The sequence below is a fragment of the Artemia sp. Qi Xiang Cuo genome, chromosome 21 (genome assembly GCF_049724085.1).
Source record: "Artemia sp. Qi Xiang Cuo chromosome 21, ASM4972408v1, whole genome shotgun sequence".
Classification (NCBI taxonomy): Eukaryota; Metazoa; Arthropoda; class Branchiopoda; order Anostraca; family Artemiidae; genus Artemia; species Artemia sp. Qi Xiang Cuo.
Window position 1 is genome coordinate 47401398 of NC_142814.1, and position 24349 is coordinate 47425746.

The following is a 24349-nucleotide window of genomic DNA, read 5'->3' on the forward strand; positions in this document are numbered from 1 at the left end:
AAAACGTACTGTTTTCTGCCTAGCGGGTTCTTGCGTTTTATTTCTTTGTGGTACTGGGGATTTATCCCTTGAAAAGAAATTGGAGGACACCTGATCGCTCTTGAAGTTTATGTTCTAATTTTAATCACCTAAGCTATTCATTTTTGTTTTACTGTGATTTGTGACCATCGTCTCGACTTCGATCAATCGCTCTACCTCCTGAACTGCGAGATCCAACGTCTGAATATTTTTGGATATTACCACTCTATATAGTTTTGGGGGTAGCCCTCGCAAAAAGATATTTAGTATAACTTTTTAATCCAGTTGCCCCGAACCACTTCCATATTTTGCCTCTACAAAAATTCGTATATTATCAACGTATTCTCTTATTTTTTGTGAGAAGTTAATGCTCACCATTCCGTGTTTCAATTTATTTCTGGAATTGGTTTCGCTAAACTATCGTTAAATGCTTTTAACAATTTATCAACCGTATTTATTGGCAAGTTGGCGTTATTGCCTATGGTTTGTTCAATCTTTTTTAGAAAGGTTAAGGCCTGGCCTTTTAATCGTAGTTGGAGCATGTCGACTAACGCTTTTAGCTCCGTTTTTGTTAGTTGTACAAACTGGGCCAATTGGATATTAAATTCGTCAATATCTGATTGACCATTGTACTCCGGGATAGACTTCGCTATTTCTATATTTTTCGCGACCAACTTTTGTGCTATTAATTTTTCTTCTAAATCCTCTTGCATTTTTTTTGCTTTTGAATAATTCGAAATAAATTTATTTTTTCATTTAGCCTATTTCGGGGATTCTATTATCTCCTATTAGATATTTTAAAGGGTTTCCTGTCGTAGCTTAGCGGTTATAGGCCTAATCACTCTACTTATATGTCTGTATCTCTCTAATAATTAAATTTTAATTACAAAGTTTTTTTTTAGCGTAATTAGTTCGCAAGTATTCCTCCAATTTCCGACCGTGCCGTTTTTAGCGATGAAAAAAAATTTATTTTTAACGATGAAAAAATTGGACTGGACTAATTGTGGTACTAAATCTTGACCGCGTCTAATGTAATGTCGTGCTCAAAAATCGTGAACTTACACCTTATAAGTATTCCGATAGCATCGCTTATAGCGCTAAAGATTGTGCCAACAAGGCTCGCGCCACCCTCAGTTATGAGAGAAAACAAAATGTGTAGCCATATAAATGTGACCTCTTTTTCTGGAGCTATCTGGAGATCAGATTCCCTGGGAACGTCCTTGGAGATTTGCGAACTAATTACCTGTTATTAAGCTAGATCCAGACATATAAAATGAAAAAAAAAACACAGGTAAAAAAAGCAATAGATTTATTGAAACTCACATATTTGGGTGAACAGCAATGGGTCACTTCAAATGACAAAAAACGGTGACTGAGATACAACAATGAAAGAATATAAGAAGTCTATCTGAATGGTCCTGATTCTCCTTTACGAATATTTCCAAAAAGCACTTTTACCCTTATCAAACGTAGTTTTTTTTTCTGCGTTCTCACAATTGGCCCAATTGGTCCAAGGATGCGAACCCTTCGTCCAATAAATTCTTTTAAATATTTCTGATGATTCAAACGTTCACACGGTTCTTATCATTTAAACTTCCTTAGAAATAACTGTGCGTAGCATCTTTTTTGTTGCCTACTGTCTTAGCAAAATCCAAAGCATGGATAGCACCGTTCTTTGTCTGAGGCTAATTGCGATTTTCTCTTTGCTGATTTAGGACTTTTTATTTTTGAAACTAGGTTTAAACTTAATTACGGGAAGTCGGAATTATCTTTAGAAAGAAGGAACTTTATTTTGGTATTTTAAATATATCGCATTTTGCTCACGGTGCAATCGTGGCGGAACTGTACTGCTCCTTTCCTTGAGAAAGTCTTTCAAGATCTGTTTTTTTAATTTGAAAGGATGAGACAGTAAACAAAAGGGGCGGTGCCGTATTCAGGGTTGGATCGCTAGCCTGTATATTCTGCTTTAGGCAACGGACATTAGTTATGGGACCGCAATTGATTCCGTACTCGGTTGCTAAAAACTGCTTAAGAGCGTTAGTGTCATCAATGGAAGCATCGATACCGTATGCAACAATGTTGTTTTTCCGTGACTCTTGGTCTTTTTCAGCACGGATGATCTGTCGTACTTCGGATTCTAACGACTGCTGAAAGTTAGCACTAAGTGCTCGGACTTCTGCTTGCACAATTCACTTCGTTTTATCCACGATACATTTTGAGGATAGGGCCACTTCCACACTATTTACTTTGTCTTTTATAGAACCTAGCTCAGCTCTAAGTTTTACTCTCAGTTTGCGCAATGGTATTGGAGAGACTATTCTGAACGTTTCCTATTGCTTGCGTGATCACAGTAGTAATATCTTGGATAGTAGCTGCGGGTTGGGGAGGGATAATGGATCTAGGGGTGGTCACATTTGATTTACACCAAGCACAGTCCCAATTGAAACCATTTTTCTCCTGCATTTTCACGAGAAGTTCATACTCTGTGTCAGATATTTTCAGGCAGTCACAACACATCCAATTCCCACACCCATCACAAAGTAGTGCTTTAGAGTCCTCTTCTAGGTCTGAAGTACATAACTGGCATCTGTCCACATTTTTCTGGGGGCTCTCTCTGGGACGTTTCGATTTTGACGGCATTTCGGGCACGAACAAATTTTCCACCAGGAGTAAATTGTATTGGCAACACCGACAGAAAAAATTCAAGATATATAGACCTTGAAATCTCCACTTATGTATTATTAGTTGGAAAACACATAAATCGAATAAAACTCCAAGGTGAGTAACTATAATTTAACACTTTAGGGTCTAATGATTATGAAAATAATACATTAGGATTGGAAAAATGTCTTAGACACTCAGTTTGAGCCAATAGGCTAGTTTACAAGTTAAATTTCACAGGATCACATGGGTTTGTTGATCAACAAAGAACTTTTGAATGCATGGATTAATGGCAATCAATGGAAATGCACAGGGATAACTCAGAAAATTTCTCAAGCAAAACAGCAAAGAAGAGCCATTCAAACTAAATATTTAGATAAAGAAAAAGGGTCAATATATACCAAATCATATTATTGAGTTAGGACTAAAGTGAATACACCATTTGATGCCTTTTTTGTAAAATTCTACTTTAGTTACTTTTGGCTATCTTGGAAAGGGGTTAGGTTAGGAAAATAAAACTTTCAGGGATAGGTCTACAGGCTAAAGTATGTCGAAGGAAAGTATTTTGAAGTACCGACCTCCACTCCTTCTCTCTTTAGAGGGTCCTGACCTTTGATGACCTTTAAAAATATGTGTGTTATAAAAGTGAAACCTTGTAAAATAGATCTTCTGCTTCACAACTTTGCTCAATCCTGATTTATAGAGTTTTAAAGATATGCAAATACATTTCCTAAATTTTGAAAATTAACATTGATATGGCTTAAAATACTACTCAAATAACAGAAATTACATTTTCAGTACTAAAGCCAGAGAAAAAAAATATTATAACTGAAAATTAAGGTAAAATGTTGTTTTGTAAAAATTTCAATAGGTATAGACCTGTCATTTAGGCAAATTTCAGGATCCTCTAGAGGGAGAAGGAGAGGAGATAATTACTTCAAAATACCTTCCCATGACATATTTTAGCCTGTAGACCCACACCTGAAAGTTTCATTTTCCCAACCTCACCCCTTTCCAAGATAGGTAAAAGTAGCTAAAGTAGAATTTTACCGCCTTTTTTTATGCTGATTACGAATATAATAAGCATTTCTATCGGCAATGAATTTCAGCCCCCCCCCCGATATATGCCAATTCAGGTTTAGGTTAGGTATAGCCTAGCTAGAGGGGGGAGCTTGAATTCATTTTTTATAGAAATACTTATTATATTTGTAATCAGCATAAAAAAAGGCATCAAATGGTGTATTCACTTTATTTGAAACTCAATAATATGATTTGGTATATATTGACCAGAAAAAGTGCTTTGTAAAGCAAAGTTATTCCCATCAAAGCAAAACACTAATTTTCACCTCCTTTTTGTTCTTGGTCAGCATACCTGAGACTTTAGGCAGGCATCCCTTTCTAAAAACTAAACTGACAATTATGTGTCCAAGAGAAATCATTTTTGTTCCAATTCACTGCCCGTGTCAAGACATTCTATATATCTGTCTTGGCTTTTCTCTATCTACGATTGGCCATGTTTTGATGCAACCTACTGCAAAATACTTGATAACTTTAATTCAATCTTATAACTTTAATCTCCTTTTTTTGACTTTTTATTGTTTCCTCTATGTAATAGCAGGAGGTATGAAAAGTCATCTGTATGACTTTATTTATGTTTGCTCTATTAAAGAAAGGCATAAAAAGTCATATGTATGACTTTATTCACTATTGCTCTATAATAGTATGAGGTATAAAAAGCCATCTGTGTGACTTTATCTATCTTTGTTTTATAATAACAGGAGGCATAAAAAGTCATCTGTATGACTTTATTTAGGCTACTATATATATATATATATATATATATATATATATATATATATATATATATATATATATATATATATATATATATATATATATATATATATATATATATTTTTATATATATATATATATATATATATATGCCTTAAATTACCTTAAATCACAGCTTGGAGTGAAATAAGGACTTTCGATCCTGTTGAATCACTCCTTATGATGACTGTTGTAGTTGGTTAAGTTCTGGTGGAAGATTTTGGTGCTTCCCAGTCAAACTTCCATGGTGTATCTTTCCACTCAGCATCCAGATGGCGTTTGAAAGCATCTGTTGATTCAGCAGCAACAGTGTCCTCCTTGAGGTTGTTCCAGAGGTTCTCGATCCAATTCGAGAAGAAATTGCATCTTGCTCCAGTTGTAGCGTGATGTTTGCGGATTTGTCTAGGGTGTCCTCGTGTTTTGTGGGAGGTGTCGATCTCCAGGATCTCATTTTCGCAATTGGTTGAGACGATTTTGTGCGCCTGGATCATGTCTTCACGTTTCCGTCTGTATACTAAGGAGGGAAAGTTGAGTTCCTTCAGCCGTTCACTGTATGTCTTGTTTTCCATGCCAACAATCATCTTAGTGGCCCTTCGTTGGATTTGCTCAAGAACTGCCTTGTCCTTTTTGAATCGAGGGGTGGTCAGTATCGTCCCCACCTCCAGTCTAGGTCTTAATAATCCTTTGTAGAGTTTGGTGATTACGTGTTTACTCCTACTGGTGATGCTGTGTTTGATGATGCCTTGGGCTCTACTAGCATTGGCTGAGATTTTCTGTGAGTGGGAGCTGAATTTCAACTGGGAGTCAACAATGACGCCAAGGTCACTCTCCTCCTGGACAGGCTCAATTGTGTGGTGACTTCCAGAATTTTGGGTCATGAGGTACTGATGTTTGGGGTTTTTATGTCCGAAGTGTATGACCTTGCATTTTTCTGCGTTGAATTCCAGCAGCCATCTTTTGACCCAAGAGCACATGTGGTCGAAATCAGTTTGGAGGGATTGGATGGAAGAAGAGGAGTTGGCAGCACCTATGAGTTTCGAATCATCCGCATATAGGGTGGTTTTGTTGCTGGTGATGAGGGGTAGCTCATTTATGTAGATGTTAAACAGGGTGGGGCCCAGGACGCTGCCCTGGGGAACCCCACTAGTGACTTTGATTTCGTCAGAAAGGACATGGCTATTTGGTCCAGTTATCACTTTCACTTGCTGTGTTCTGTCCCTCAGAAAGTCCTCTGTCCAACTGACCACTTGTGGACTAACAGATAGAGTAAGTAGCCTGTGAATGAGGTATCAGTGACAAACCTTGTCAAATGCTTTGGCTAGGTCTAACAATATTATATCCACAGGTAATCCTCTCTCTAGTAGGTCAGTTACAAGACTATATGACTCAAGAAGGTTTGTGTCCACTGATCTCTTTGAGCGAAAACCATGCTGACTACTGCTGATAAGTGAGTTGGCCTCAAGATGGTTAATGATACACTTGTTTATGATTCTCTCCATGACCTTGCATGCCACACATGTAAGGCTGATTGGTCTGTAGTTTGCTGCAGAAGTTTTGCTACCCTTCTTGTGAATTGGGATGACCATTCCCTTCTTCCAGTCCCCAGGAAGCTTTCCTTGTGCAAGCGACAGATTGAATAGTTTTACCAGTGGGGCTGATATTGCAGGGCTTAATTCCTTCATCAGTCGTGGGCTGAGACCATCAGGTCCCGTCGATTTATTGGGATCGAGGTCCTTAAGCTGTTTGGTTACTTCTTCGATTGTGACTGGTGAGTGTACCATCAGGAAGGGAGTGTGAGCCTGTTCTGCTAGTGGGGGGGTTGATTGGGGGTCATCCATGGAGAACACTGAGGCAAACTGCTGATTAAGCAGGTTTGCTTTTTCAGAGGGGCAAGAGGATATAGAGGTGTTGATTACCAGGTCTGGTACGGTGTGTCTGCCTGGCTTCTTATGGGAGATGTATTTCCAGAATAATTTTGGGTTTTCCTTGACGTTTTTAGCCAGTCGTTCTTTGTAGTTTTAGGTCAGTTTTCTAGTTTGTTTTATGAGGAGGTTACTTGCAGTTTTGTAATGCTTGTACAAAGCTGTAGTCTTTTGTTTAATGTACTTCTCCCAAAGTTTTTTCTTCCTGTTGCGTAGTTTCTTGATTTTTGGGGTGAGGAAAGGTAGAGTTTTGGGTTTCTTTTTCCATGTTACGCTGGTGTGTTTGGCTTGTCTCTCTAGTAAGGTCTTTTTTAGAGTTAGCCATGAGGCTTTGACATCTTCTGATATAAGTGTTTCCAGGTTAGCATCTAACAGCTCTTCCACCATCATCTTGTAATTTGTAAAGGATTGCTTGGTATATTTTGATGGTTTGGAGTTGAGTTGAATAGATGAGAGAACTGGCTTGTGGTCACTTGAGCCAATTGGACTGAGAGTGTGTGTGTTGATCACCCTTTCTGGGTCATTCGTTATGACTAGGTCCAGTATGGAGGGATTTTGTCCTGGGTACATTTTTGTGGGCATAGTTACTGTTTGGTACAGAAAGTTGTTGGAGAGGGCTTGTACTAATTGGTTTTGTTCAAGGCTTGACTTGGTCATACCTTGGCCATCTATCCAAGACACGTTTGGGAGGTTAAAGTCACCTGTCATGAGCAGGGTTGCCTTTGGGTAATTGCATAGTATGAATTGCGTCATTTCGGCAATTGCTGTTTCAGAGGACAGCTGGCAAGGGCTGCTGGGGCTCCTGTAAATTGAGCTTAGGACAAACATTTCGTTAGGTAGGGACAGGGAGACCCATGTAGCTTCAACCCAAGGTAAGTAATAATTTGGGACAGAAATTTCTTTTACCTGGAATTCCTTGGAAGCTAGAACAGCCACTCCTCTTCTGCAGTTTGGATCAGACAGATTGCTGAAGATGTTGTATCCAGAGGGGCAGATTGAGTCTTCTGTCATTTGAAATCTTGAGTTCTTGGGGCAAATTTCTGTCAGAGTTGCAATGTCTATCTGACTTAGTTGGAGCACTGTTGCCAGTTCCGGCATCTTGTTGGTAATAACATCAACATTTGCCGTCATAATGTTCACAAGTTTTTGGGTGTGTCTGGGCAAGTTTTTATTCTGCTCACTAATATTCTCGCTTTTGGTTGAAGTGGGTGAATTGCAGCTTAGGTACACAGAGCTGCTAATGAGGGACGAGGCAGAAGGGCATGGGGACGTAACTGTTAATTCACTGTTTATACATTTACACAAACTTGCGTTTACAACGTTATTATCACTCACACATGAACTATTTACAAGGGGGATGAGACGGTTGGAGATAGTGGTTATTTTTGCATACTCGAGCATCTCTCCATCGGGATTGCTCAAGTTTGACCGTTTTTTGTGATTTTGCCCTTTCTTATCACTAGGTCTGTTTCTCCGTTTGCCTGTCTTTTCTTCATTTCTTCCAACAAGGCTTTTCTAGCGTTGCGATCTTCTTTGGAGCTGTCGCCATAGAATCGAATCGGGTCTTTACGCTAGTAGGACGCATCCAGGATAAGCTTATTGTCAGTGAAGCTGGCTACCGTGAACAGGGCTGGTGGGTGTCGCAGTGGTTGTCCGGCCGTGGGGGCCGAGGCTGGTAGTCTTTTCACGTTGAAGACTTTGGTTGCTAGTTTGTAGTTGTCCTTGAAGTATTTAGCAAGGAAGTCTTCGTCACTTGCTTGGATCGGAATCCCATATCCGACGACGTTAAGTTTGCGTCTCTGCCTGTCTTGCTCTCTTCTGACTGTACGGCGTATATGTTCGTCAAGTGCTTCTGGTGCAAGCCCCGTCACTTGAGCGGTAATTGCCGATTCAACAATTGCTTTTACCTCGAGAACATCGCATTTTGTGGCAAGTTCATTGTGACTCTCTCTGAGACCCTTGTTGACTGTGGTCGTTATGCTAGCAATGTCTTCTCGCACCTCTTGATTTGAAAGATTGGATAGTTTTGGTTAGGGTATCGATGTCGCGCACAGGCTTGTTCAAAATGCACCAGGAACAGCTCCATTCACATGTTATCGTACAATTCATTTTCTCTAACAGGATGTACTGCTCATCACTTAATCCTAGGCACTCAATACAAAACCAGTTAGGACATTTGTCGCAGTTGACGGCTTGCGAGTTCTCGTCCAGGCCTTTTGCACATCCCGGGCACTTATCTTGTCCTTTTACGGGGCTCTCACGGTGTCTCTTTTTTGGTGCCATTATTGCCTTGACAATTTTCTAGGTAGACAGAATGTGGGAAGTGCAATACTCAAATCAACTATTCCCAGCAGTTTAAGGATTAAAATCCCGCTGGTACCAATTCGGCCTCTTGTTTGTTTGCTATTGCTCCCTTCTGCACAAATTATCCACTAAAAAAACGCGAACGGACGAGCCAACGTAATCAATGGTGGTTTTAGAATTTAGCATTTGGCAACTGCGCTTTATTGCTGGCTGCAAATTCGGAAGAAGGAGAAGAACACTGAATTCAGCCTGGACTTATTTACAAACTTCTTCTTCAAACAAACAAACAGCTGTTTATTAGCAGACAAAGGACAAGTCCCTTGGGAATAGAAAATAAAAATTTTCTAACATCAATAATCGGGTAAATAAAGTGAAACACCAGGGAAAACCTCTTAAAAATGAAACTTAATATCAAATATAAGCAGGTTAGGTAATATATGGGTAGAAATAAATGTTCTTTCTCACAGATTTGGTCAATAATCCTTTATTCACTTTCACACCTCCCAGTTGCTGTTGAGTTGATGAAATTTTTTTTTTTTATATATATATATATATATATATATATATATATATATATATATATATATATATATATATATATATATATAAGCATAAAAAGTCATCTGGATGACTTTTTGTTGTTTTCTCTATGTAATAGCAGGAGGTATAAAAAGTCATCTGTATGACTTTATTATGTTTGCTCTATTAAAGTAAGGCATAAAAAGTCATATGTAGGACTTTATTCATTATTGCTCTATAATAGTATGAGGTATAAAAAGCCATCTGTATGACTTTATTTATGTTTGCTCTATAATAGCAGGAGGCATAAAAAGTCATCTGTAGGACTTTATTCATAATGCGTTATAGCAAAATGATATATTAAAAAGTCATCTGTATGACTTTATTTTGGCTGCTCTATAAATGAAATCATGCAGGCCTAGGCTATAAAAAGCCATCTGTATTACTTTTTGCTGTTTTCTCTATGTAATAGCAGGAGGTATAAAAAGTCATCTGTATGACTTTATTCATTATTGCTCTATAATAATATGAGGTATAAAAAGCCATCTGTATGACTTTATTTATGTTTGCTCTATAATAGCAAGAGGCATAAAAAGTCATCTGTATGACTTTATCAAGGAGGCACACTTGTGCCTCTATAAAGAGGCAACCCACCACAATGTTAAGCGATTTCAGGTCCTAGAGGTCGCAGAGAGACGGCGGTAATCGCATTTTGTAGCCCAAGCTCAAACTAAGAAACTAGCAAAATTTCATCCTTCTCCGACTTTATCTTCTTGGGGTAAACTGGGCTGGAAGTTTGGACCCTCCCACCACAGCCCCCCTTTAACGTTGTCCGATTGGGCTGAAATTTAGAGGATAAGCTTTCCTAGGGCCTGGTAGCTTAACCTCGAAATTTCAGCTCAATCCAATCACTCCTTCCCTGTTTTCAAAAAACCAAATATAGCCACTTAAATTCATCATCATCTCTATTTTTTCTTAGCCACGCCTACAGGACACAGTTGGCAACGGATCTGGTTGAATGAGGACTCATTCGAAGCAGAATTCGACCTGTTAGGGCCTTTTGATATTTTCAGACCAAAAAAATTATCCCCCGAATTTACATTTACGAAAAACCTCGTTTTCTTATATTAGCCCATGTTAATTTTTCCCACCACAACCCCCCTTTAACATTGTTTGATCGGGCTGAAATTTAGAGAATAAGCTTTCCTGGGGCCTGGGACCTTATCCTCGAAATTTCAGCTCAATCTGATCACTCCTTCCCTGTTTTCCTAAAACCAAATATCAAGTTTCGTGGGAATTTGCTTGCGTCGAAAATAGCTTCCATTTACTAAAAAACAATTACAATTGTGTCTGTTTAGTCCTGCGGTTGATACTCCAGACTGTCAGACGGAAAACCCGGGTTCGATTCACCATCAGAGCAAATTTTTTACATACTGAATTTAAACTTTAAAAAGAAACTCAGTTTCTTTTTTAAATTATTTGAAAAAATTACGTTTTCTAAAGAGTTAAAGAGGCTGAGTTACAAGGTCAACCCTTGAGTAATAAACTGTACAAAAACGTGCAGAAATTATTTGAAAAAAACTACGTTTTCTAAAGAGTTAAAGAGGCTGAGTTACAAGGTCGAACCTTAAAACATACAGGGATTAGGAGGCACAGTTGGGGGGCTGCCGCCCCCAAACCCCCGCTTTCGCAGCCTTTAAATAAAAAAAAGTTCTTTAAACTGAAAGCCTCCTCAACGCCTCGCTTTTTACGCTGAAGTTTGACTTTCTCACAACTCTTTTTTTTAAACAATAAAAACTTTAGCGTAAAGAGCGAGGCGTTGAGGAGGGCACAGCCCCTTTCATATACGGAATAATTTCTGTTCGTTTTAAGATTTAATATCGCTCCTTACTTTCAGTTTAAAGAACGTTTTTTTTTATTTAAAGGCTGCAAAAGCGGGGGGTTTGGGGGGCGGCAGCTCCCCAACATTGCCTCCTAATCCCTGTACGTTTTAAGGTTCGACCTTGTAACTCAGCCTGTTTAACTCTTTAGAAAACGTAGTTTTTTTCAAATAATATATTAAATAAGAAACCCAGAAAGTCTTCTGTATAACTTTATTCATACTTCTTTATAATAATTATTTGAAAAAAACTACGTTTTCTAAAGAGTTAAAGAGGCTGAGTTACAAGGTCTAACCTTAAAACGTACAGGGATTAGGAGGCACAGTTGGGGGGCTGCCGCCCCCCAAACCCCCGCTTTTGCAGCCTGTAAATAAAAAAAAAAAGTTTTTTAAAGTGAAAGTAAGGAGCGACATTAAATCTTAAAACGATCAGAAATTATTCCGTATATGAAAGGGACTGTGCCCCTAATCCCTGTACGTTTTAAGGTTCGACCTTGTAACTCAGCCTCTTTAACTCTTTAGAAAACGTAGTTTTTTTCAAATAATTTTTGCACGTTTTTGTACAGTTTATTACTTATTATTGCTTGAATAACTGTTAGATGATTGTGTATTATTCTTTTCTTTCTCGACAGGGTGTTTTAAGGGTTGACCTTGTAACTCCGCCTCTTTAACTCTTTAGAAAGCATATTTTTTTTCAAATAATTTAAAAAAGAAACTGAGTTGTTTTTTTTAAATTTAAATTCAGTATATAAAAAATTTTATCCAACGGTGAATTCAACTCGGGTTTTCCGCCTGACAGCCAGGAGTCTCACCGCTGCACTAAAGAGACATAATTGAAATTGTTTTTTAGTAAGGTGAATCTTTTTGACGCAAGCAAAACTTGATATTTGGTTTTTGGAAAACAGGGAAGGAGTGATCAGATTGAGCTGAAATTTCGAGGATAAGCTTCCAGGTCCCTGGAAAGCTTGTCCTCTAAATTTCAGCCCGATCAGACCACGTTAAGGGGGGGGGTTGTGGTGGGAAAAATTAACATGGGCTAATATAGGAAAACAAGGTTTTTCGTAAATGTAAATTCGGGGGATAATTTTTTTGGTCTGAAAATATCAAAAGGCCCTAACAGGTCAAATTCTGCTTCGAATGAGTCCTCATTCAACCGGATCCGTTGCCAACTGTGGCCTGTAGGCGTGGCTAACAAAAAAAAAAGAAATGATGATGAATTTTAAGTGGCTATATTTGGTTTTTTGAAAACAGGAAAGGAGTGATTGGATTGAGCTGAAATTTCGAGGATAAGCTCCCGGCCCTTGGAAAGCTTAACCTCTAAATTTCAGCCCAATCGGACAACATTAAAAGGGGGCTATGGTGGGATGGTCCAAAATTCTGGCCCAGTTTACCCCATGAAAATAAAGTCGGAGGAGGATGTAATTTTGCAAGTTTCTTAGTTTGAGTTTGGGCTACAAAATGCAATTACCGCTGTCTTTCTGCGGCCTCTATGACCTGAAATCGCTTAACATTGTGTTGGGTCGCCTCTTTATAGAGGCACTAGTGTGCCTCCTTGATTTGATGTTTAAAAAGTCATACAGAAGACTTTATATTATTCTCCATGTTTAAAGGAAACACAATATTGTCTTATGTTAGACTTTATAGTGCTTTCTATATAAGAGTAACAATATTTGTTGCTTAGAGTATAAAGAACCAATGACTTTAATAGTCAAACATTGCTCACCCCCATAATTTGTTCAAATGGATTAATTCTCCCCAAGCTATAAGCAGGGATATCCAAAGCATCTTCTATGATGGGCAGTTCTGCAATGCTTTACAGAGCTGAGACATGGCATGCATCAGCCACAACACTGAAGGTCATCAGTGTACTCCAGGCAAAGAGCCTGAGAAGGATCAAAGGTCTAACATGATTTAATTTCATGAGTAATGAGAAGCTGCTTTAGCTTATCAAGCAGTCTGTCTACCCAAGCTTTACCTTATCTTGGTTTTCTACCCAAGCAGCCAAGGATACCTTACAATGATTGAGACACCTGCTTCAAATGCCCTGCACTTACTCACCAAGACAATCTTCAACTTTGTCCCTATCAGAGCTGGCTGGAAACAACCTTGTGGCTTACCAAATAAGTGATGGTCTGACAAATTCCTGGCAATGCAAACATCAGACCAGGCAAAGTCCAAAACCCTGCCCTGAAACAAAGCAATTAGTGAAAGCAGACATCACTTTCTATGCCAAGAACTTCCCTATGATTCCTTTTATGGGTTCTAATATTCTTTGTGGGCCCTGCATCAAGGGCACTTGCAGATTATTTTCTAGGGGGGGGGGGGGGGCAGATACCAGAATAGCAGAGATTAGAGAAGAAATAAATTTTGTGGTAAAAAAAATACAGAGAAGTATATTGTTGATCAATTAAGTATCATTTTATTTTTATTTTTAACCAGTTAGCTACTATGTCAAATTCATTGACAAGCTATTGTCACCATAGAATCATTGAAAAAAGACAACTTTCAATAATGTCCTGTTCAGCATGTTCATTGCATTAATAGATTAAATAGCTCAAATTAATAGTTTAAATATCAAATTTGGAAAACCTTTTTTTCCATGGGGGGGGGGGGTAATTGCCAGGGGGGGGGGGTAAACGCTGGACACCAGACAGATCATATTTCAATCAGTGTGCAGTAAAAAAAAAATGTGATTCTATACCAATATAGAAAAACCAAGTTAGCCTACTATAAAAAAAAGAATGGTTACTATTTTACTAATTACTATTAATTTTACCATTCAATTTAAGCCATTTATTTGTAATTTATTTAGAATATTTGTTGATTTATTAAAAGATCAACATTTTTAATTCACAAATTCTTGTATCTTCACTAAATTCCCATTCAGGTTTAAGCTAAAAGTTAAGTTTCATTATTATGAAAGAAAAGCAAGCAAAATTCCTAATAGGATAAGACCTTATAGGATACAATCAATGGAATAGACACAGGATGATCATTATAGACTTAAGCAAAATTAATATCTTACCCCTTAACTAGGATTATATTTTAATAATTAGGGATAATAATAAAAAAATTAGACTTACGTTCTTAGCTAGACAAAATATGAGCAAAAACCAAGACCAAACTGAATCCTGGTAGGGCACGACGCTGTATATATATAAAACTTTCTTTGTTTATTAATTCCTAAATGTGGTAAGCTTTATCAAGCTTGTCGCACTGTTGCTAGGGCATAAGAATGCCCTTGAGAGTATTTATTCTACACCCTAAATTTGGTTATGGTTTTAGTCTCCTTTAGATAGATAAATAATGATCTATATTGAGTTAATCTTAGAATTGAATTAAATTCTGAATTGATTCTAAACAAGTTTCAGAGCAGTTCTTGAAGACAAAACAAAAATTAGAAATTCTTTTTCTTTGATTAGTTTTTACACTTCTATTTTCTTTCTACTCTGGTCTAAATTCCAGGGGGGACATGCCCCCCCCTGCGGGCGCCCATGCCCTGCATGCCTCTATTAGTGTTACTCTTGTTTAAGTTGGTTTACTCATAAGTTTGATCAACAATGGCAAAATCCACAATCAAAGAGTTCATGGAAAATATATAATTTGGGCTATCAAACAAACACAGCAAATAAAATGATATGAGGTGATAACATTCATTCAAACAAAATAATTAAATACAAGCTTTCAAATCTAATCTTGCCTTTTTGGCTGCTAGCCTTAAAGGCCATTTTGTTACAGGTTCCCCTAAGTCCCTATTTAAAGAAATATTATGATCTATTTTTAGTCTAATTTCAATTTATTTCTGTAGCACCTGTTTTATCTCCAAATCATTACTAATGAGGAAAGATTTTTCCAAAAAATAATGTGTGGCTAGGCTTATCAAATATAATGCTAGCTAAAGCAGAATCAACAGAGTTATTAGAACTATTAGAAATTAATGCTTTGTCTATGTCTTCTTTATGCTGGTGTAGCCATTTTTCTAGATTCTGATAAGCTCTGCCAACATAGTAATTGCCACAGTCACATGGTATTTGATAAACCCCTCTTTAACGAGTAATTGGGGTTTTATCTTTACCAGAGTTTAAGAAGTTTGTAATTTTAAAATTATTATTATTTTATTAGTGAAAACTATGTACAGATTTTTTTCGTCCAAACATTTTTTAATTTTGTTGTGATTTTTGGGATGTATAGAAGATAGATTATATTTGAACACTTATCAGGAGCCTCACATTGTGAAATATCTTTGATTTTACAGGAGTGTCTTTTTAGTCTATTGTTAATTGTATAATTGACAAAAGGAATGGGGTATCTGGGCCAAAAAGAATATCTCTGATAAAATTTAAGTCTGCTTTTATGTGCAAATGAGAGCAAACGCCCAGGGCACAATCAATGAGATAAGTTACAACTGCTCTTTTAACTTGTGGGTGGTGATTTGAATTAAACTAAAGATATCTATTGTTTTATGTTGGTTTTCTATAGATAGTAAAATCCAGTTTATCAATATTACAAATGATTAACACATCTAAAATGCTAATTTATTTTCAATTTCTAGGATAACTGCAAATTTCTATCATAAGTATTAAGATAATCTAAGAAACCTCAAAGTTCAATTTTCCCATAATTCCAAAGTGATATTACATCAATATCATCCATGTAGCAACCCAAATAGACATGTTATAAAAAATAAGAATTTAATGCCCAATTTTCAAGGTTCTCAACATAAATATTTGCCAGTAGCCCGGATAAAGGTTCTCCCATTGGCAGCCCTTTTATTTGCCAATAAAAAGAATCACAAAACTGAAAATACATTGAAAACTTTTCACAAATTTCAACTAGGGTCATAAAAACTTAAGTTTTAATTTTGATTAAGTTAAATTTTGCTATATATTTGTACATGAGGGGGGGGGGTTGGCATTAAATATTAACTACAATTATTCTGCATATGATATAAAAATTGTTGTTTTTAACCCTTTTATATAGCTAAAATTAAGAGATAAAGGTATCATCTCTGAGGGTCCAAAGTGGACTTAAAATTGAATTAGCACATGAAGCAATTATTATATTTGGAAAGAACATAAAAAAACATATTGAGTGGTATGTTCACCTTGGTCAGCAATTTAAACTACTACTACTAACAATTCACCTGAGGCCTGAGGCCATCACAGCTGTGCATACCCCTCCTTCATCCCGATCTATTCAAAGCCTCCCTCTTTACACCCTTCCAGGAAGTTCTCATTTCCTTTAAATCTTTCTTTATGACATCCTTCCACCGAGGACAACCTGCTTTCTGTTTAGCCCTAGACGGTTGGCCAAAAAGGTCAATCTTTGGTAATCTGTCATCCTTCATCTGCAGAACATGGCCTAGCCATCTTAACCTTTCTTTCATTATAGCTCTAGCAAATGGGATTGAACCAAATTTTTCCTACAGTCTACTGTTTGAATTACAGTCAGTCAGCCGGGTACCCAGCACAATCTCTAGGCAATTTCTCTGGAAAACATCTAGCAGATCCTCATCTGCCTTTTGGAGCCCCAGAGCCATATTTGACCATTGTTATCACTGTAGCTTCCAATATTCTAATCTTGGTTTTTAGACTTATCTTCCTATTCTTTCAAACTTTTTTTTAACTGTCAAAGAACACCCTGAGCCTTGGCTATTCTACTTTTAACATCTTCACTGCTCCCACCATCCTTACTAATAATACTACCAAGGTAAGTGAAGCTGCCCATATGATCAATTTTTTCATTACCCAATGTCACCTTTTCATCTTCACTTATTCCTACCCTTAGTGATTTAGTCTTCTTAACATTAATTTTCAAACCTATTCTAGCACCCTGAACTAGTAAAACCTATAAAAGCTCATTCATTTTGCTCACACTTTTGCCAAGGATGCTTAAATCTTCAGCATAATATAAGTCCAGGAGAGTTTTTCCTCCCCTTTCGATTCTGTGGTCTCCCATTGCCTTTCCTATGCTCCTTAAAACAAAGTCCATCAAAATGATCCATATAAAGAGAGATAGAGCCATGCTTAACTCCTGATTTAATACAAAACCAGCTGCTAACCTCATTTCCTACCTTAACTGCAGCAGTGTTAAACTGTTCCATTTTTACCATTTTAAGTCCCTTTCTTGAATAGCTTTGAACTTCCTTTAGCACATTCCAGCTTTCTTAGTTCCTTCTGACTTTATTCACTCCAATTAGACTTGTTGTTCTTTTTGACCTTCTGAAATTTTTTTAATTCTCCTGATCTTCCTTTATCTCCTTTTGGCATCAATATTCCCTTCCACCTTAATCTGATTCCTTTGATCTTCCTTTAGTCTGCTTCAACATTCAAAATATGGATTACTTATACTTTAGTATGCTAGGGGGAAGGAGGTAGGTACTAAGACTTTCTAAGCAACTAAAGTAATTTCTCTAGCATCCATACTTTTCCTGATTACATAAACACTGGTGATGCCCTTCCCTCCTCCCTCCCACTTCCAGAATCACAATTAAATAAGTAAGTAAGAAAAATAACAATTTAACATTACAAGGAAGAAATGGGGTAAAAGAGATTTTTTGGGGGCAAAGGAGTACAATTCCAGGTGAATAAATGGCATTAGAATGTACAGTTGACTCTTAATAATTTGAAACTCACGGGACCAGAAAAAAAGTTCAAATTACTAAGATATTCAAAATAACAAGATTTCAAATTATAAAGAAGAAACAAGGGAGAATTTCAAATAACAAGTGCTTTATTAAAAATACATAACCCATATACATGCATACATATATATTTACTCTTTTATTTAACTTCTTAATCACTTATGCATATGGAGTATGTTGAAAACCATATGAGCAAAAAAAATTATTTCTTAAATTAATCTATAGTTTTTTAGCAATTTACTTTTTAAATTAACCAATTCATTTTCAATGGCAATGGTCTGGAGTAAGTGTTTCTTCTTTTGTATCCTCCTCATCTTCGTCTTGAAAAGTCAATAATTTGGCATCAGTTAAAGCACCATGGACATCAATTTCATAGTCCATGTGAACAAAATCCTCAAAGGTAAACTCATCACAGTTTGGTAGAAGTAACCACTCTGTGTCTAAAGGAATGAATTCTGTTAAACTTTGTGATTCTGATAACCTTGTGGGGTTTTTGTTTCTTCAGTAAACCCACTTTTTTTGAAGCGGTTATGTAGGGTGGTAGAACTGACATTTTCCCCGGCCTTATCAATCATAATTATGGAGGTGAAAATTGTTATTTTCACATCATCTCTTTTATCAATGCTATCCAACAGAATTTATTTATTTTTGTATAGTGTTGCAAATCAAGATGTCCTTATTACAAATTCAATTTTTCTATCTATCAAGTGTTTTTAAAGGGTCTGCAACAAAAGTTCTAATTATCAAGAGATTCAAATTATCAAGTGTCAAATTATCAAGAGTAGACAGTATTTATTTTTGGCTATAAAATGCAATATCTTAAGCTTCTGTTCAGCCTTCAGGGCTGTAAATAGAGTTAAAAGAAAGGTTTAAAGTCTTGGGAGTGGAATTTTAAAATAAAAATAGTTTAAAATGGGAATTCAAAGATCAATAAAAGAAAGCCTTGTACCCACTCTCAAGGGAAAAGTAAAAAAAAAAAAAAAAATAGAAAATTTTTATAAGTAAATAAAAAAAAATGTAAATAAAAAATAAAAAAATCAGCCCCTTTTTTACACCAGGCCCTAATTATGAAAACAAATCTTATATATGTGGGTTTATTGCATGTGCATGGTTATTGAAAATTAAGTCTAAACAAGGTCAGTTATGGTAAAACAAAAATCTTAAAAAATGTAAATCATTTCTTTGTGTGTTTGTGTCTATGTGGGGTTCCTTTGTATTCAATGAAGCTGGCAGGTAGTCATTGAATGTTCTTTATTAGTATAGTTGGCTTAAGAATTAGACATATGAATTGACCTCAGAATTCTTAGGGTTCTATTGTGTGTTTGGTTTTACATGAACCTTACCTGCAGCCAATTTGCTCAGAAGTGACAGAGTTTGTAACATTTTTTGGTCAGAAGTAACCTTATATGCATTTATCATGAGAACAGGTAGCCCCTTTGCTACTGAAATATATATTATTAGCCTGCTATATTTTGATTTTAGATTTATCTTGTAATCTATTTAATCAGACATTAAGAATGTGTTAATTATGTGAGGTAAATTCTGTTTTCTTGGTAAAGAGGAGTCAAAATGAACTCTTTCCTCTTTTGTGACCTCTAAACTTTAAATACGGTGGAGGTAAGAAGTTCTTTTGTCCCCATCTCTTATGGCTGCTCAAGTTCTGTTTTCTACTTTATTTTATCTTATTTGTGTCTTCTCTATTTGAATGGTTGTGGTTTAATAATGGACAAATTCAATTATTGAGTGGTCAAATTGACCAACGTTGTAAAATAAATATTAAAAGATAATTTCAAAGAAAGGTACTTAAATGGCTTTAGTTTTGGCATACAAATTATCTGAAAAAAAGGAAAATTGTGTTTGTGCACTTCACTTTTGGGAATGGACATAATCAATTAGGCTGAATGTCACATTTACTATTTGGCTGGTTACTAAATTGGCTTATTTGTCTAAATCGGGTATAAGAAAGCCATTTGCAAAAAAATACATGTCTTTTTTTTAACTTGAATTTTAAGGAACGTGGTTGTTTGTTTACAAGAGCTTAAGGGTAAATCTTTGCAACTTTGCACTAGAACTAAGAAATTTAAAATAATGGTTTGCAGGAATTGTCTTCCAACATACCCAGATATTTATATAGGCTTGTGTGAAACCCTGGAATATATGTTGCCATTCATTAAGAGCAGAAACCATCAATATTTTACAAGAATCTTATGTCTCTATGTTAGAAACAGCTCTTGCTCAAGGTTTTGTCTTGCAGCATGCCTTACCTGCACTTCTTGAGAACTATGAAAAAGGCTCCTTTATGTATCAGTTTTTGGAACGCCCTTTTTTCTGAAATTAATAACCAACTTGTTGTTTTTCAGTTCATTTACATTAGATCAAGTACAAGCGTTGAGATTCAAAATAATTTTAAGGCCAAAGTGAGTGCGTTGACATTTTACTGATCAACTTGAGTCCAAATGGTGGTTCGAGACTATAATGATGAGATTCAGTACTTGGAGAAAATCTCACCTACTGCATGGAAGATCAAAATTGGCTTTCAGCCAAACATGAATGTGAGCAATTTATCTCTCCTTTTTCAAAATGTACTGTTATATCAGTTGTAATAGCTGATATTTAGATTTGGGCTGATATAGGATGCTTGGATCTCTGTATGTAGGATTTGAATGCTGTGTATGAAGTATAAACAGAGTTTTTGCGTTTAAATAGTTACCGAAGAAACTGATATTTGAAGATAAGAGAAACTCCAGTTTTTCTAGTGTGACTGAAGAATTTCTTTTCGGTATGAAGCAAAATGTTTGAAATAGTATGAAATGAAATGAAATGATATTTTTATTTGTAGTGGGTTAAATTAAATTGGATTGGGTTGGGATGTCAATTTTTTTTAATGCTTTCATTCGAATTTTTCTGGCTGATAATATTTTAACTAGTCACGGTGTATCAAATTGTCTGCTTTCGCATGACAGTAACAGTAACACTGGGTTTATTTAAAAATAAAGTATATTTTTACATGATTAACATGGTTTTTTTAAGATTTCTTAAGTTGCCACTGCTTAAATAAATTAATAGAAAAAATTCTGGAAAAGAACATTGTCCAATGAAAGTAATGAGCCATATCAAACTTAGGAACAGCAGAAATATAAAACTAATAATTCAAAGTCAAACCAACCAGGAACTACTATTAGAGGATAAATGTAACCCAAGCATGAACAGAAACCACTGCAAACAGGAGTTTAGTGACTACTCCTTCCCCTAGCTGCAATAGTTCTTGAGCCTATTGCATCAGCGAAAGCCATTTTTATTTTGAACATTTTTGCTTTAAATTTTTCAAAATTTTGGCTACAAATAAAAATTAAATCACTATGACAATTAGATGTATACAACAAACTAATGAAAATAGATTGAATTTCATTCCTGTAAATCTCAACAAATCAAGATTTTTTTTTTTTTTTTAATGTTGTAAGTATAAAAAATATATTTATAGTATGTTTTGTTTTCAGTAAAGTTCAAGTGACCCAATAGGCTTTGGAACTATTATGGTTAGGGGAGAGGGAAGGGACTGCAGCCAAACTCCTGTTTATAATTCCTTTTTATTTGGTTCTAGTTTGACTTGAATAATCAAGTTAATTTTTAATTGTTTTAATATGTATTTATTCGTCTATATCAGCGTGTGTTAACTTTATTTTGGATATGATCATTTATTTTACTTTCTGTTTGTTTTGGATTGATTTATTTTTTATTAGTAATTTTTGGTCGTTTGAATTTGTAGTATTACAGGGCTTTATTTCTGCTTGTCTGAAGTTTAATATGGATCTTTACTTTTTTTAGAAAACTTCTCTTTGGAAAATTTTTGGTAATCTCTGTTTGTTTTTGTTACCGAAGTTTTATTAGTACAATGAATTGTCATCTGTTTTTCATGGCTTCTGCTGAAGAATTAAAATAACCGGTTCTAATAGTTCTAATTAATGCATTTTCATTTATTTCAACATCCCTCTCAGTATTTCTTTAAAAGTTTCAACTAAATGCTATTAACTGTTCCTGAAATATTACAGGTACACCATTTCAACAGCCAGGATGCACATAGTATATTTTGATTTCATTCGCTATTCCTTCAACACTACCTGAAATTTTCAACTTAATACTCTAGGCCTTTTTGGAGTTTCAGGTACAAACATTTCCCCTTTTTCCAATAACCAATCTTATATATAAAGAACAGCCAAATTGTATAACTTACAACCCCATGCCCAAGGGCTTTTTTTTAGACCAGGGCACTTATATCAAAGGAGTTGTCGTAGAAACTTCGAAATAGGCCCATTCGATTGGAAATTGAAAGGGCTAGTGCTCTTTTTAATGATAGAAAGTGATTGGAGGGCAACTAACACTCCTCCCAAACACATCCAATCAAAATTTTGAGATAGCCTTTTTGTTCAGCATAGTTGAAAGGTCTGGAAATTATGTCTGAGGATGACAACCCCTCACAGCCTTCAGGGCAAGGGTTGTAAGTTATGCACTGGGAGCATCAAAGGTTTTTATAGAAAATGTTGTCGTAGAAACTTCAAAAAGGACTCATTCGATTGAAAATTGAGAGGGCTAGTGCCCTTTGAAATAGTCCAAAGTGATAGGAGGCTTAATGCCTCCCCCCACAGCCATCATTTCCCTAAGCACTTCCGATCAAAATTTTGGTATAGGCATTTTGTTCAACGTAGTTGGATGGTATGGAAATTGTGTTTTGAGGATGGCACCACCACCCCCCCCCCCACAGCCCTCAGAGCAAGTTTTGTAGGTTATGCCCTTGGGGCATATAATGTTTCTATAGAAAGTTTTGTTGTAGAAACTTCAAAAAGGGCTCATTCAATTGAAAATTGAGAGGTACCCTTTTTATTAGTCGAAAGTGATACTAGGGCAAATGCCCCCCCCCCCACCCCACGTCCATGATTTCTCCAAACACTTTCAAGCAAAATTTTAAGATATCCATTTTGTTCAACGTAGTTGAAAAGTCCAGAAATTATGTCTTTGAGGATGACAACACCCCCCCCCCCCCGCCCGCGGGGCAAGGGTTGTAAGCTAGGCCCGGGGGGCTTCTAAGGTTTTTATTGAAAGTGTGGTGGTATAAACTTCGGAGGAGCTCATTGGATTGGTAATCAGAAGCTCTAGTGCCCTTTTTAATGGTCAAAGTGATCGGAGGAAAACTATCCCTCCCCTCGCACACACACGTCGTATTGTCCCTAAATGCATATAATAGATATTTTGAGATAGCCATTTTATTTAAAATAGTCCAAATATCAAATAAAAAGCCTTTTGGGGTTGAAACTAACCCCCAGAACCTAGAGGCAAGGGTGAGAAATTATGCCCCGGGGGCATTTAAGGTTTTATGGAAGAGAGGGTTTTGTAATCTTTAGAGGAGGCTCATTTGGTTGAAAATTGGAAGTTTTAATTCCCTTTTAAGAGTCAATAGTGTTGGAGATCAGACAGCCCCCCCCCCCGGCTACCCCTCTTCGTCTAATGAATCTGATTAAAATTGTGAGATAGCGATTTTGCTCAAAATGGTCTAAAGAACATATAACGATGCCTCTAGGGTTAACACAACAGCCCAGTGACCTGGGGATAGGGTTTTAAGTCATGCCCTGGGGACATATAAGGTTTTTATTGAATGGTTGGTTGTATAAACTTCAGAGATGGCTCATTTGATTTGAAATTGGAAGTTATTATATAGGAATTTATTAGCTCTTTTTAAAGTTGTTAAAGACGAATATATTTTCACTACTAACAAGTATCTGGATACTGCCTCCTTTCCTAAGTGTAAATAAAAAACAAAAGCCTACTGCGTCATTGGCGCTTAACTGGAAACGAATTATGTTACAAATGTTTTCTTTTTCAGTTCTTACAGCATTGAAAATAAAAATACAATTACAGTGAAATAAATTTTTGAACTGATGAATATTTCAACAATTAATATCATTATTCAGCAAATATTCAATTTGATGTTGTTTATGCTCTCCAAGACTATTCAAGACGCATATAGTTTTCAGTAAAGCTCCAATGACGCAGTAGGTTTTAGACTTTTACAGTGAGAGAAGGAGGTCATACCCAAACTCTTGTTTGTAGTGATTTTTTTCGTTTCAAGCTTGATTTGAATATTCAATTTAAGTTTCACTCGTTTTAAAAATTTATTGATTAATTTACATTAATATCAATTGCATGTTTGTTTGTATTGATTGTCTATTTTATTTCTGTTCGTTTTAAGTTTCATTTACACTTCAATAGGAAAATATTTTTTTCGTTTTAGTCTTGATATTTATATTGAATGTAAGCATTACTTGTTTCAATAATTATATTTTCATTTATGTATTACTTGTTGTATGTTTTTGCTATGATTGCTTATTTAGTTTCTGTTAGTTTTGGGTTTTATTTATTCTCTAATAATAATATCTGGTCGTTTTGAGTTTGAATTTTAAAAGGTATTTGTATCGGCTGAGCTTAAATTTAAAATGGGCTTTATGTTTTTTTGAAAAACTTATTTTTCGGAAAGTTTATTTTTAATTAATTTTTGTTCGTTTTTGATTGCAAAGAATT

General features: G+C 35.9%; 1 protein-coding gene across 1 annotated transcript in view; it reads left to right on the forward strand.

Moving 5' to 3' along the window:
• Window positions 1-2707: 2707 nt before the first annotated feature.
• Window positions 2708-24349, forward strand: part of RtcB (RtcB RNA ligase) — a 75887-nt gene continuing 54245 nt past the window's right edge. The window contains exons 1-2 of the mRNA XM_089107266.1: window positions 2708-2796; window positions 20140-20331. Coding sequence (XP_088963392.1) covers window positions 20236-20331 — 96 coding nt within the window. The 5' untranslated portion in view covers window positions 2708-2796; window positions 20140-20235. The remainder of the gene's footprint in view (window positions 2797-20139; window positions 20332-24349) is intronic.